This window comes from Furipterus horrens, unplaced genomic scaffold (assembly GCF_987537825.1).
Source record: "Furipterus horrens unplaced genomic scaffold, mFurHor1.1.pri manual_scaffold_9, whole genome shotgun sequence".
Taxonomy (NCBI): Eukaryota; Metazoa; Chordata; class Mammalia; order Chiroptera; family Furipteridae; genus Furipterus; species Furipterus horrens.
The window spans coordinates 52,894,690-52,910,684 of NW_028327179.1; the positions used below are offsets into that span (position 1 = coordinate 52,894,690).

Consider the following 15,995-nt stretch of genomic DNA (forward strand, 5'->3'; position numbering starts at 1 on the left):
CTCAGCTTGAGTGTGGCTCCAGTGCAGCAAATGGACACAGGGGGCAGTGTCGCTCCATGTGGCTTAGAACCTACTGCACTAACGGAGGGTTGAACTACGTTGCAGGAAGCCTCTGACTTGGTGAAGGGCTGGCTCACCAACTTCTCCCTCTCACTCTTAGGCGCTGTCCTATAAAACCTGGCTCTCAGATGATTAGAGTTCATACAACATTTATTTAAAATGAATTATTTCATGTCAAGCACTGTCCTGGGTTGTTTCATTTAATCTCCATAGCAATTCAAAGTAAGCTTATTATTTCCATTCTACTAAAGAGGAAGCTGCAGTTTAGGGAAGTTAATTAATTTCCTCATGGGTATGAGAGCCAGGATTTAGATTCAAGCCTGTCTGACTCCAAGCTCAGTGTTCTTTGCATTCAATAACTGCTACTTTACACAGGTAAACTTTAATTGATTCTGAACATATTTATAAATACTAATTTACCAATTAGTTTATTTGTGTGTGCTGATTATTTCTTTTTCTTTTTCTTTCTTTATTAAACATGGGCACTAGTTAGAATAACTGAGTTAGCTAAGAAGTCTTAAAGCCCATGGTCTGTTTGCATTTAACATGTGACTGAAGAAACAAAGAATTAATGTCTGATAGTAAATAGTAACCATGGGGTTGCCTACCCCACGTACCTACACCCAGGTGTCAGTCACACTGAAATTCTGCAGACATAATGCAAGATTTTATTTGGCTAACATGGTGTTATTTAAAACTAGAAATTTGAATAGTTTTAAATGAGACATTTGCCCTGTAGTTCATCCCAGGCCCCACCATTACCTTTTCCTTCCATCTTCATTTTTTACTCATCTGTGCTACCTGCCTGGTCTCTCATCTGATGGCAGCACCGGGATGAAGGGTGATACTATTGTGATATGAGACCTGCCTTTAGACCATGAACCTCTCTTCCCTGCTCTCCTTTCTTCCAGGTGTCATCATCATCATCACAGTTTCTGTCCTTTATAGCTGGCAGCTCTTACATTTGTGATGGCTGCATCTGTAGGTCTACTCTGCTGCTTCTAGCACCCAGACCAGCTCCGGTATGCCAGAATTAAATTTAGCTGCAGCTGCTCCATCAGATGCTTGGGTATTTTCAGCACTAGGAGCATAGGGTGGCTGAGCTGGAAGTTGTGAGGGATGCTGGCCAGGTCACACCCAGTGTTTTGCATTGAAATTAGCCTCCAGCTTGTTCTCAGGGCTTGTTTCCTCCCCTTTTTTTCTTAACTGTAGTTCAGGAGACTGAAGGAGACAAATGGTAGACAGAAAAACAAGAGGACAGACCTTGGGGACCCACTGAATTTATTGGTCATTTCTTCCTTTCACTCAGTCAGTCACCTTTATGGCATGTGAGTGCTGGAAGATCAGCAGCTGGAGATCACACACTCCAGCTAAGCATGAGGGTGATTCACATGGTCATGGCCACCTCCTGATTGGTGACTGAGAGGAGGGTATGGTCTGCATTGCACAATGATGAGCTGCCCGCTGGCTGGCCTGTTATCTCCCAGCCTGAGTCATTGTTCAGGAAGTCACCAGCCTTGTTCTGAGCTCCAGCATTCTTCATGTGTCATCCTGTGTCCTTTCCTAACCTGAGTATTCATCAACAGGGCTATGTGCCCAAAAGCCTTGACGCACAGTCCTCTGAAAGTTTCTAGCTAGGGCATGCTAGGGGGGGGGGGGGCGGGGGGTTGGTAGTCCCTTTGGCCAAGAGAGCAAATGTATGTACAGAGTCACAGGCTTTCAGTGGCAGTTACAAAAAGAAGAGGAAAATGGGCCCAGAGATGGAGCAGAGGCATTGACTGGGTGGGGAGGAGGGGAGATGCACAGAGAGGGAGGATGCAGCTCCTAAGTCCTGAGGATCCTTGGATGGAGGAGGGGCATGCCCAAACATGGGAACCACCCCTGGCTCTTCTTTACTGAGGCCCTTGAATCCAAGTGAAATAGGATGATTCCTTTTCTCCCTAACTCCTAGTTGTTCCAAGCAGAAGAGATTCTCTTGGGTACTGTGCTTAGTGCCTGACACTCAGGGTACTCAGTAGGGGCAACTGGATGGCACCTCTAGACCACAGCTTTTACACTAGAAGGAGATTGGGATTCTGTTACATAAGGCCAGCTGCAGCTCTCAGAGATTGTTTTATGTCTGGGTCTCTGGCTTCTCCCCTGAATCATGTCTTCAGTATCTTTCTGTTTGTCCTGCTAATATTGATAAGAACTAGCAATCAGGACTCTACACCAGGCACATTTTAAACACTTTTCATGTATTAACTCATTTAGACCTTAAACCAGACTTACCTATGAGGTACACACTGCTATCATCTCTGCTTTACAGATGACATGGGGACTTACAGAGGTTAAGTGACTTTGCCAAGGTCACACAGGATTTGGAGTTGGGTATTTCTCTAGCAGCAGAGCTCTTAACCACGGTGTATATTGCCCCTCATGGTGCTTCATTGGGACTACCTATTTCTTGTCCATCTCTTACACCAGACTATGAATTACTTGATGAAAGGGATTTTTTAAATTTTGATATTGTTACAGTGGGGATCTGGCCAGATCACTGGGCATTGGGACCCCTGAGGTGGGTTGGGAAGTGCCTAAGGAGGGGGTAGGGGGTAGGGGGGATTGAAACTGTAGCTGACATATGACAGATTTCCACACCCCCATAGAAGGGTAAACAAATGAGCATGACTCATGACACAGCCAGAGGAAGCTTGCACAGCATATGCACGGGCTGAAGATGTCATAACACACATGTACTGTGGAGATTAACATGGTGGCAGGAGGAGAGGCAGAGATACTGCATAGGCTGATGAGAGTAATGGGTGGCAGCCTGGATTGGCTGGGAATTTGGATGCTTCTGCCATGCATGGGATTTTGGGCCTGTATTTTTAAATGGAGGTCATGTGGCGATACGCATCTCATTCCTCTTGCTTACTTGGTTGGGGTCCGAAGAGTTCCCAGGCCAGCGGGGCCCTGGAGATGACATTGTCTGGCAGCATTCCTGGGCCTCTCCCTGTGTGAGAAATGGTGATGGCATGGGTGACTGGTGCTGCACTGCATGGTCCTGCTAGGCTGAGCACGTGGACACACTGGTGAGCCGATGGCCAGAGGGACAGGGCGCAGGTGCTGGGCTGGTGGGCAGTGTGGAAAGAAAAGGGCAGCATGCAACAAATAGGATGCCAGGGCACACAGATTCCAAAAGACACCTGAGGCCAGACTGTGACTGGGAACCAGCTAAGCTGCCTGGATGCTTGTGCTGCAGCCACCTGCATTTCCCAAAGGACGGTCTTTTAAATGGGAGAAGGAATTCCAGGCAAAACTTAGGACTGGTCTGTTCTGGCACAGTTATTTTTCTTTGGGGGTTTTAAAGGGAATGGGCTCTCAGTCAGAAGCCTGCCACTCTTCCAAAATCATGTAGCTTTTGAATTAAAGACTCCTTTTTCACCAAGCCTCTGCCTCCAAAGTTTGCTTATGGAGTGGTGAGAAGTAGAACCCCACAGTGCTGTTCAGTCACAATATTAGCATAAATTTTATTTATTTTTTAAATTAAATTTATTGGGATAACAATGGTTAAAAAGATTAGGTTTCAAGTGTACATTTTTATGATACCTTATTTGCATATTGTATTGTGTGCTCACCACAAAAATCAAATTTTCTTCTGTCTCCATATATTTGACCCCCTTTACTCTTTACTACACCTCAACCCCCTTCCCTCTAGCAATCACCATACTGTTGTTTGTGTCTGTGAGTTTTGTTCATTTTTTTTGTTTGTTCATTTGTTACTTTCAGTTTTATATCCCACATATGAGTGAAGTCATGTGGTTATGTCCGACTTATTTCACTTAGCATGATTAGTTCTTTTTGGATCTCAAGATTTAACCCAAAACCCATCACAGAAGCTCAAACTAATGTTTGTTGAATAAATGAAAGAAAAAAACAAGATGGTCAGCTTAACCATTGTTTCTTGCCCTCCATTTTTCTTTCCTTTTTTTGTCATAAATTTATTCTTTTTTTAAAAACAATTTACTGGGGTCACATTGGTTCACAAAAATGCACAGGTTTCAAGTGTGCAACTCAACAAAATATCATCTGTGCATTGCATTTTGCACCCATTGCCTCAACAAAGTTTCTTTCTGGCCCCATCCTCCACCCTTGCACCCCTCTACCTACCCCCACCTACTTTCCCTCTGGCTTTCACTACACTGTTGTCTATATTTATGTTTTTTTTTTTTTTTTCAGATTTAATGTGTTTTATTGATTAAAATATTACATTTGTGCCACTTTCCCTTCCCTCTGCTCCCCTCCACCTGGTGGCCCCCTCCCTCTAGTTGTCCCCCCCTTTTAGATTATGTCCATTAGTTGTGCTTACAGTTCCTCCCAACCTCTCTCCGTCTATTCCATTCCCTCCTACCATGATCCCCAATTCCTATATCATCTCCCTCCCTCTCCCCACTCCCCCTCCCTGTTGGCCTCCCCCCACTATGTTTCCCTTACCCACAGTTCCTTTTCCACTCTCGTTGCCTGTTTCGTTTGCCTTTGTTTCATCTCCCTAGCTTCTGTTTTTTAAACCAGTCCCTTTAACTTCTCATATAACAGTGGTTTGGATCTAATGAACTCTTTCAGTTTTATTTTGTCCTGGAAACACTTTCTCTGTCCTTCTATTCTGAATGACAATTTCGCTGGATAGAGTATTCGTGGTTGTAGGTTTTGGATTTTCATTACTTTGAATATTTCTTGCCAGTCCCTTCTTGTCTGTAGGGTTTCCCTTGAGAAGTCAGCTGATAGTCTAATTGGGACCCCTTTGTACATAATTCTTTTCTTCTCTCTTGCTGCTTTTAAGATTCTCTCTTTATCTTTAATTTTTGACATTTTGATTATAATGTGTCTTGGAGTGGTTCTCCCTGGGTCCAGTCTCTTGGGAACTCTCCTTGCTTCCTGGACCTGCAAGTCTATTCCCTTCCCCAAGTCTGGGAAGTTCTCCTTTATTATATTTTCACTCAATTTTTCAAGTTCTAGTTCATCTTCCTCATTCTCTGGCAAACCAATGATTCTTATGTTGGGCCTTTTATAGCTGTCCCAGAGGTTTCTGATCCTCTCATTGTTGTTTGCCATTTCCTCTCGCTGCATTGGTTGACTGCTTGTTCCTTCTCCATATTCCAGTTTGTTGAAATGGACTCTGGATTCCTCACCATCTGTCTCGTATGTGGTTTTGTTCCTTTCGTTATGAAAGTTTTTCGCTTCTTTCATATCTTTTTCCTGCTCTTTTGTGAATTCTGTAAGCCACCTGATAACAATGGCCCAGAACTGAGCCTCTGACAGGTTTCTTATCTGTTCATCTGTCAGGTTCTCTATCTGCTGTCTGGTGAGTTGTGTCACCGGGATCTCTATATTTGTCTGCCACATTTTGACAGATGCGTTTTGTTTTCCTGGGCCGGCTGTCGGGGGCAGGGGGCAGTGCCTGCGTACGCGTCACAAATCAGCGACCGCCGGCGTCTGCCCGTCCGCGACCTATTTCGCAGCCCTGTGGTGCTTTCTGTGGGGGCGGGGGTCCAAGATGGATTCACACAGTTATTCAGCTAGGAGACCGGGATCCGTCCTCCCGCCCCGCTGGGCCTCACTGTTCAAGGCGATGCTGCGGCTGCTCCCCAGCGCCGGAGTCGGGCACGCCAGGGGCTTGATCGGAGTCGCCTGCCTGTCCGCGACCTATTTCGCAGCCCTGTAGTGCTTTCTGTGGGGGCGGGGGTCCAAGATGGATTCACACAGTTATTCAGCTAGGAGACCGGGATCCGTCCTCCCGCCCCCCTGGGCCTCACTGTTCAAGGCGATGCTGCGGCTGCTCCCCAGCGCCGGAGTCGGGCACGTCAGGGGCTTGATTGGAGTCGCGCACGCCAGGGGCTTGATTGCCTCCAGGATTTTTCGCCGCCCCGCCCCGCCGCTCCGCAAACAGCTTTGCCTTCTTTAACTCTTACCTGCCCAAATGGCACCGCTGGTTTATAACTTCATATGTTGGGCTTCCGTGTAGCTTTATTTTCTGGAATTTCTAGTTATCCTTTGTTTTGAAGTAGTTGTATTCCACTGTAGTTGTAGAGGGAGACCTAGCGTGTCTGCCTAAGCCTCCATCTTGACCGGAAGTCCTATATTTATGTTTTATATATATGTTTTCTTTCTTGCCCTGCATTTCTTAGACCTAATGTTTTTGAGGGGTTTGTGAATTAGAAGGTGAGACATTCTGGCATCTCAGGGGGAACTAGCAAAGAGATCCCAGCAACCCTTACCCTGCAGGAACCCTTCAGGCTCCTCCCATTTCCTCTCCCACCCACCTGTGTGTGTGTGTGTGTGTGTGTGCATTGCTGACTGCACATTTTCTATGGCAGAGCCAATGCTTGGATTGATTCTCACTGGCTTACCAGCATCATGCTTCCAACTGACTCCAGTGGCAGCGGCCACAGCGTCACCCATCATCCTTATGACAGCCAGAGGCTGAAGAGGCAGAGAAGGCTTACCTTCTCCCTGCCTTGCTGATGCCTTTGGAGTTACCTGTGTGTGTTCCCTGTTTCTTGCTACCTAGGGCCACGCAAGAGGTCTCTGAGTGTCCAGGTCTCTGAGGCTAATGGAGGAGGAGGTACCGCTGGGCACTGAGGCAGTAGGTCATAGTGGAGGGAGGGTCTGGGGGAGGTACCACGACATGTACTACCAGATACGTTCATGCCAAAGACAGCTAGAGAACTAGCCAAAGGCTGAAGCTGTGCAAACAGGTGAAACAGAATGAATGGTCCTCAAAGTGTGGTCCCCCAGTCATCAGCAGCGGCAGCACCTGGAAATTCTTAGAAATGCACATTCTCAGCCCCACCCCAGCACTCCTAAGGCAGCAAGTTGGGAAAGGGGCCCAGGAATCTGTGTTTTAACAAGCCTCAGGTGATTCCGATGCAAGCTAATGTGTGAGAAACATTGCTCCAGACTATCCCAGTGGCAGGACTGATTTAAAGAGTTCAGTGAGTATGTACTGAGTTCTGTTCCTTTGTAGATGGTCATTCAAAGCACATTGTAGATTAAACACAATCCTTGTCTTTCTCTTCTGTACACTGATAGAAATTCTGGACCAATTATAAGAGCAGTAATGAACAGCAAAATACACTGAGCAATCATCACATTGGCCAAAATCCTACTTCCACAATTAAAAGGAATGACAAGATATGTTTTTTATCCAAGATTTGTCATATCTTTTGACCACCAATGATCAACAAATGAATAATAAATTAAACTAGCATCCTCCAGCCTTTTTCCAAATGATAAAATACTAATAACTCATGGGTTAAATTACATGTCATGACTTGCACCCCAGAGACTCTCAGTACATGTAGCTACTTAGATGCAACAACTTAGAACCCTTGGAAATAAAACATAAAAGACCAGCACAATGCGTCATTTAAGCAAGCTTTCAGAGCAAGTAGTGTTATTCCAAGACCTCCAAGAAGGACAACATACTTGTGAAAAAAATAGTTAATTTAGATAGATTCGTAATTTAAAAATCAATACAGGCCTCTCTTTTGGGTCATCATTTATACAATCATGTTAGTAAGTATCCCATTTTAACACCTATCTATTAAATTTTAGTAAATAATTTATTTACTACAATTCAAAAATTCCAGATCAGGGAAGTCTGCATCTAGTAGATTGTTGTTTATGTTCATTTTAATTAATATGCTGCTTCTGCTTTCCCTTTCTTTGCTTTTGCCTGATAGCCCTTGTCCACTCCTTTAATCTCATCTTTTCTAAGTCACTTTTACATCTGTTTGCTTGTATATAATACAGAGTAGATTTTGTTTTTATGTCAATTTGACACTCTCACTTTTAATTGGTAATTCAGTTTATTTACATTTAATGACAATTGATACTGCTCAATTTACGTCTGTCAACTTGCATGATGTTTATTGTTTATTCTACTTTGCTGGTTTCTCTTTGTCCCTTTCCTGACATTTACTGGTTTGATCAAATTAGCATTTATTCTCTTTTTACCACTGTTAAATTTTTTACCAGCTCTAATGAGGTATAATTGACACACAATAAACTGCACATCTTAATGTATACAATTTGATAAGTTTTGGCACATGTATATGTCCATGAAACTATCACCAAAATCAAGATAGCAGACATATTTATCACTCCCCAGTGTTTTCTTACGCCCTTTTGTAATTTCTTTTTGTTGTCTCTCCACCTTATTACCCAACCACTGATCAACTTTTTATCATTACAGATTAGTGTGTGCTTTAAATAATTTTATAGAAATGGAACCATACAACTTGTATATGTTTTTGCTTGACTTCCTTCAGCTGGAATTATTATTTTGAGATTTATCAGTGTTGTTGTATGTATCAGTGGCTCATCCCTTTCTATTGCTGAATAGTGTTCTATTGCTTGGATATTCCACAGTTGGTTTATCCATTCACCTGTTGGTAGGCATTTGAGTTGTTCCTAGTTTGGGACTATTACATATCAAGCTACTATGAACACTTCTGTGCAGGTCTTTGTGTGGAATGGCTGGATCATATGGTTGGAGTCTGTTTAACATTTTAAGAAACTTTTATACTATTTTCTAAAGTCCTTGCTCCATTTAATACATTCCCACTACCAGTGTATGAGATTCCCAGTTCCTTCACACCTCACCAACCTTAGTGTGTTTTTAGTTTTTAAAAGTTTAGCCATTTTAATAGTTGTACAATGTTAGCTTATTGTCTTTAATTTGCATTTCCCTTATGCCTAATGATGTTAGGCATATTTTTTTTTTAAATGTGTTTATTTGCCCTCCTAATGTCTTCTTTGGTGAAGTGTCCAAATATTTTGCCCAATTTTTTATGGTGGGTTATTTCTTGTTACTGAGTTTTGAGAGTTCACTATATATTCTGGATATACGTCCTTTATGGAATATATGATTAATAAATATTTTTCCTTAATATATGGCTTGTCTTTTCATTCTTTTAAAAAATATTTATTTCTTTTTAGGGAAAGGGGAAAGAAGGGAAAAAGAGAGGGAGAGAAATATTGATGACCTGGTTCTGAAACCCAAGCATGTGCCCTGACTAGGAATTGAACCAATGACCTTTTGGTTCATAGGTCAGTGCTTAATCCACTGAGCCACACCAGCCAGGCTGTCTTTTTACTCTTAAAGGTCTCTTTCAAAGAACAGAAGTTTTATTTATTTATTTATATTATTTTTAAATTATATTTTATTGATTATGTTATTACAGTAGTTCTAAATATTTTCCCCCTTTGCTCCCCTCTGCCCAGTGCCCCGCTTCTGTCCAGCAATCCCACCCCACTTAGTTCATGTCCGTAGGTCATGCGTTTAAGTTCTTTGGCTTCACCCTTTCCTATATTATTCTTAATTTCCTCCTGTCTATTTTGTACCAACTAATTATGCTTCTTAGTCCCTGCGCAATTTCCCCAGTCCTCCCCCTCCCCCCTCCCAGCTGATAACCCTCCAAATGATCCCTATACTTATGATTTCTGTTCTTATTCTGGTTTGCTTAGTTGGATTTTGTTTTTATTTTTTAGATTCAGTTGTTGATAGATGTGAGTTTGTTGTCATTTTAGTGTTCATAGTTTTGATCCTCTTTTTCTTAGATAAGTCCCTTTGACATTTCATATAATAATGGCTTGGTGATGATGAACTCCTTTAGCTTCACCTTGTCTGGGAAGCACATCATCTGCCCTTCCATTCCAAATGATAGCTTTGCTGGATAGAGTAATCTTGGTTGTGGGTTGCTTTTCATCACATTGAACACTGCTTGCCAGTCCCTTCCTGCCTGCAAAGTGTCCTCTGAGAAATCAGCTGATAGTCTTACAGGCACCCCCCCCCCAATAGGCAACTCTCTGCCTCTCTCTTGCTGTCCCCAGGCCTCTGTCTTTATCTTTCATCTTTGGCATCTCAGTCATGATGCGTCCTGGTGTGGTCGCCTCTGGGTCCAGCTTGCCCAGGACCCTCTGTGCTTCCCGGACCTGTATGTCCATCTCCTTCACAAAATTTGTGAAGTTTTCCTCATTTTTTCCAATTCTTGCTTCCTCATTCTGAACTGGTTAACTGTTTTTTTCTTCCTTATGTTCCATATCATTGATTTGAACTCCAGTTTCCTTCCTTTCATCATTGGTTTTGTGTGGATTTTCCTTTGTTTCACTTAGCACAGCCTTCACTTCTTCTCTTATGCGTTTGCCGTCCTCAAGCATATCTGTCAAGCCTGTGAGCATCTTTATCACCAGTGTTTTGAATTCTGTGTCTGTTAGGTTGTCTATCTCCTCATCTGTTAGGTTGACTATCTCCTTGTCGCTTAATTCTCCCACTGGAACCTTGATCCATTCTCCATTTTGGGCCATACTTCTCTGTCTCCTCATTCTGTCAGGCTCCTGTGTTTGTTTGCCTCTGCATCCCAGGTAGAACTGTTGCTCTTGTTACATTGTAAGGAGTGGAGCCTTAAAGATTCATCAGTACAGGGCGACCTGTTTCACCACTTTGTGGCACTGTATGTGAGGGAGGGGTCCGATAGGGAACAATGCCACCTGCCCAGCACTCACCCCTTTTCCAGGCACCTCTCCCACTTCTGCACTGGACTGGTGCCCCTCTAGCTGCTGCCCTGGCCATCGTTCCCAGAGTGGGTGGTCTGTGGATGTTCTAGGACCATGGGGGCCCTTTAAGCAAGCGGACTCTGCTGAGAGACCAGTAGTTTCTTTCTTCACCTCAACCCCCATTGGTTTGCACAGTCAGAAACAATGAGGCTTGAGTTTCCCAGGCACTGGGACTGTGAGCTGCATGGTCTGGTCTGGGGCTGGGAATGGTCTTCAGGTGTCCCTCTGACTTTTTAAAACATGTGACTGTGTTTTCTGCCAGCCTGCCTCTGCCTCTGCCTCTGCCACTCCATCTGCTGCCACCACCACACTGCATCCTCTCCGCCCTGGCTCTGCCCCTCCTACCTGTCTAGATGAGTATTTCTCCTTTATATCTTTGTTGGGCTTTCATGTGGCTCAATTTTCTGAAACTTCTGGTTGTCTCTAATTTTGAGGTAGTTGTATTCCTTCTTAGTTGTGGAGTGAGACATAGCGTGTCTGTCTAGGTCTCCATCTTGGCTGGAAGTTTAGAATGTATTTAAGGACATATATTGAACTTCTTAAATCTGTTTATGAATTTAATCAATTTTAAAAAAATTGCAACTATGATTTATTTACATATTTTTCTGTGTCTCCCTCTCTTTCCTCTTCTTTGGAGACTTTAATTGTATGTATATTAGGCAACTTAATGTTTTCCAAAGTTCAGTGGTGCTCTGTTTTTTATGTCAATATAAGAAATGTCCAAACCTGTAAGCATTTTTATGAGTTTATTTGAGGCAAACTGATGACAATTGCCAGGAAGCAAACACACAACAGATTGAGAAAATGCTCTAGAGAATAGCAGTTTTTCACCTTATTTTATACATTAAAATCAAAACAGGAGATGTAAGGGGGTTACATTGAGTCCATTGGTGTTAGATTAGGGAGCTCGGAGAAAGCAAAGTGGGGAAGTCTCTGGGATTGGATAAAAAGTAAAATGGAGAGACAAATACATCTCTTACGTTGGTGGGTACAGTATAGTTAACAATGAACATTAATAGCACATAGAGGTGGTGCACAGGAGGAGGAAGCAACAAGATAACAATAAGGAGTTCTGAGATCTTGCTGCTCTGGTGGGAGATTGTATCTTGAGGGGTATGAGAAAAGGATTACTCAGAGCTTCCAAAGGTATGTTAGATGTAAAAAGAAAATAGACTCAGTTAAGGTAAAGATTTACCTTTGTCAGGGAAGATACTAAACTATGACATAACTACCTGCCATGACTTGCTTTTAGTTAAAAGTTTTAATATCAGACCATCCTATGTTGTTACTTTCAGTTTCTTAGTCTGTAAGGGCATCATGCAGGCCTCCTCTGAGCTTGTCAGGTATGTGGCCCCTTTTTGTCTGGTTAGAAGTAAAAGCCACTAATATTGGATCTGCATATATTCTAGATACTATTTCCTTTAACCCTCTCAGCCAGTTCTCTGCACACATGGTTTGATCAGTACTCAGCTGAATTCTCAAGAGGAACCCTCCTCAGATCTCTGGAGTGCTCTCTTTCTCTTCTCTCTCTTTCTCTCACTCTTGCTCTGCAATTCTTTCTTCTATGGTACTCTGCCCTGCATGCAAATCACAGGATTTCTAGCTGTCATGGTCTTCTTTGTCCTTTGGGTGCATTTCTTTAACTTAGAGAATCCATCAAGTTCTTCTTGGTTTATTTCTTATTTGTTTTCAGTCTCTTTGGGATCACATTCTTTGTTGCCTGGTGTCTAGTGTCTTGAAAACCATATATATTTACTTCATATATATATTTATTTATTGTTTCAGAAGTGATGGTAAATACAGTTCCTGTTATTCCATCTTGGTCAGAAAAAAAGTTTCCAGATTCTGCCTTTAGTCAAGGCCTTGATTAAATAAATATTGGGAAAGATTACTCCCTCTACCCAACTTTAGTTGGAGCGTATTCTTGTCGTCCTTCTTTTTAGCTGAGCAGGGCTGGTCTGAGACTTTGGCTGAGACTGGGGTACAGTAGTCCCTCTCTACATCGTGGTTCACTTATTACAGCCTCATTGTATTGCGGGATTTAAAAAAATATTATATTTAATTATTTATTGCAGATTTATCGCTATATCACGGGATTTTGCAGTACTGTATATGTATGTTGTTAAAGTTATGTAGGTTTAAGAGTGTAGAATATATTTAAGAAGATAAGTAGTGTTTATAAAAGTGTGGAAAAGGTTAATAAGGGACTAGGAATGGTTTATAAGTGTGTGGGAAGGGTTTATAAAGCCTTAAAATATATATAAATACTAAAATAAATGTAAAGTTCCTACTTTGTGGATTTTCACCTATCATGGGGGGGGGTGTCTAGAATGTAATACCATGATAAGTGAGGGAATACTGTATTGGGAGCGGGGCTTGGGGTGAATGGTTGCACAGCCCAAACTTCCTGTAGGGGTGGATAAGAGAAAGTGCTATCTATATTCCAGATGAGGGAGGGTTAGAAAGCATAGATACATATTTTTCTTTAAAACATGTTTTGTACATTCTCTTATTATGTATAAGATTTCTTTAGGCCCTAGCATTTTTATTCAGTTCCTGCAAGTGAAATCCTGCTTCTAAACTGGGAAGTAAAATACAGAAGGAACTCTGCGTAGGTCAGAGGATTAAGTGATGCAGGTGCAGAAGGGAGGGCAAGTAAACAGTAAGACTAATTAGGAGAAACATATTACATAAACTTGAAAACAGAAAACCTTTTCAGGATGAAGGATTGGCCTGTATTTTGAAATTAAAACATATCTTTGTGAGAAAAAAACCCTCGTTTGATCCAGTTAGGTTTCAGACATCTATCTCCTGTGTAATATAGCCTTTAAAAGCCTCTGAATGCCTTTTATGCTAATTGGTTTTCAGGGGTAATGATATCTGAATTAAGAACTGTTCCTTTAAAAGTTATATAAATGGTTATTTTTCTTTGTCAGACAGAAAATCCTTAGACTCCATGTTTGTGTCTTTTCCCTTTATGCTTCAAGGCAATACATCAATAAACTTGATAAATTCCTGCCTTCCAGAATACAGCTAGAGATTTATTATTGGCAGGAACAAAAATGGATCTGAAACATCAAATTCCAGGGTGTGAGTCTACACATAGAACAAATTAAATGGAGCAAGTGGATTTGAGTGATGGTATCCACAGAGGTTTTGTAACTGGTGGAATACAGGGGTGGACCAAAGTAGGTTTATAGTTGTTAATATGTGAAACCGAATTTATTCTTGTATTATTAATTAATTAATTAATTAATTATTGTAGTTTTTAAAATTAGTAACCTACTTTGGCCCACCCCTGTATGTTGGGGCAGGAAGAGCTTTGAGAACTTTTGCAATAGACATTAAATTATTTGATATCGCAGTCTATTTTTTAAACATTTTTTGTCATTATCATCTATTTCTATACTAGATACCTAAGAGGCATTTAATAAAGGTTTATAAAATGGATGAATGGATGGATAGATCAACAGGGAAGTAAGAGTGAGTGGAATAATCTTGTCCCCTTTTTGGTAGCTCTTGAGGGTGTCTGCATTGGCTTGGCCCATCAACATCTCCCTCTAAGCCCATTGCCCTGTTGTAGGCCTTTCATTAGCACCTCCTCTCAACTTACCTTTTTAGGGCCACTGTAGTCTTAGAGAAAGGCTTCTCAATATTTTTCATGCAAGTACCCATATCCATGCAAGAGAATGGTTAGAACCTCCCCAGAGTCTGAGGGCATGGCCTCAGGTAACCCAAGGCTGAGTATTTTTTCTAAGTCTGATTTTTATCCTAAAATTGAACAAAATTTGTATTTCATATCATAATGTTACCAGCAGTATTTAGCTAGGAAACTAGACATTGAGTTTAATAAACTAGGAAGCATAAGTCTGCTTGCTAGCCAGGAAGCTACAGCTTCACACTCCGGTTGAAAGCAGGCACATGTGCAATAGAACTCAAAATAGACCATAGAGGCCTGTTAGTCTAGCCTGGGGAAAGATGGGATTGGTTGGGAAGTGGACCAACCAAAGTTCAAGAAAGTTTGGGAAGTTGATTGACCATTTTGAGAAAGCACCAGGTCCATCCCAAATCCAATATAATCCCAGGGAACATAGAAGCTTTCTCTCTCTCTCTCTCTCTCTTTCTCTCTCTCTCTCTCTCTCTCTTCCCCGCCCCCCCCCCCCCCTTGAGACCTGCACTAGCACGGTGTACTTGCCTTGCCTATTCTTTCCATTGCCACATGGCCTTAGCAGCCATGTAGCCCATAAACTCCAGGAGGGAGCCACTCTCTCTCTTGCCCAGCTGGCAATGAACTTGCCTTGTTCATTTGTGCTCTCTCTTTCCCAGAATCATGCAGCCACGTGGTCCATGGTAGCACAACTCCATATGCAAGCTCCAGGAGGGAACCTGAAATGGACTACAGCTGAAAACCTGTGCTGAGCTAGTTGGATGCTGAACTGGATTCAACATTGATATGGAGGATAAACTCTGGGCAGTGGCTTTCATACTGGCCCTACTGAAGATAACGTTGGACATTTTCCATGGAAAAACAGATGAAGATAGGACATTGGGAAGTCAGTAGGGGAATCCCTTAATTTTACATCATCAATAAACCATACCACAGAACCACATTCTCCTGTACGGGTCTCAGAAAATTTTCTCCTTTAGATACTGCCACTGGTAGCAGATGGCGTTTCACTAGTAACAATAATATATTTGATTATTTTTAAACATGTTTTAAATTTTTACTAACAGGTCAGATTTTTGTTCTAAAATATGTATATTGTGTTCATCCTGTGGCTTCCATCACTGCTGACACCCTGATGTGTACCTTCAAGAGATATAAACAGGGTGGGGCAAAAGGGGGGTTACAGTTGTGAGTACACAAAACACAGAGTTTATTATTGTATTATTATTTATTAATTATTGTATTATTTTCCATAAAAAAATTGTAAACCTACTTTTGTCCCACCCTGTACAAGACAGTATTAGTAAATGTCAAATTATGCAGATTAACTAGGGTGGTAGGAATTCAAGGATGATCCACTGCTAGCTGTTTTTACATTTCCTCCACAATGTCTCATATATTCACTGAATAAATAAACATGGCTGATGGGCTGAAAGAGGTATGCCTTTTTTTGAACAATCTGAGTGCTTCCAAATAACTTGGCAGTGAAATGAATTTTTGATTACTGAATGCTTTTCCCCAATGATATTTTAACAATATTAGAAATGTGTTTTCTGGAAGAAAATAATGTTTACTTCAAGTCAAAAATCATGTCCTGAACTGGAGTCAATTTCTAAAAATGTTCTATGTTTAAATGCTAACAGAGTAGAAATTTTTAGTGTAGAAAGTATTA

General features: G+C 41.8%; 1 protein-coding gene across 11 annotated transcripts in view; it reads left to right on the forward strand.

The window, feature by feature from the left end:
* Positions 1-15,756, forward strand: part of LOC150001756 (uncharacterized) — a 112,701-nt gene extending 96,945 nt beyond the window's left edge. For all 11 annotated transcript variants that reach the window (XR_016512942.1, XR_016512941.1, XR_016512945.1 and 8 more), the window contains one exon: positions 14,983-15,756. Coding sequence is in view for 4 of the 11 variants with exons in the window: in XM_090286742.1 (XP_090142868.1) it covers positions 14,983-15,062 (80 nt within the window). In the remaining 7 variants the exon portion in view is untranslated. The remainder of the gene's footprint in view (positions 1-14,982) is intronic.
* Positions 15,757-15,995: the final 239 nt, after the last annotated feature.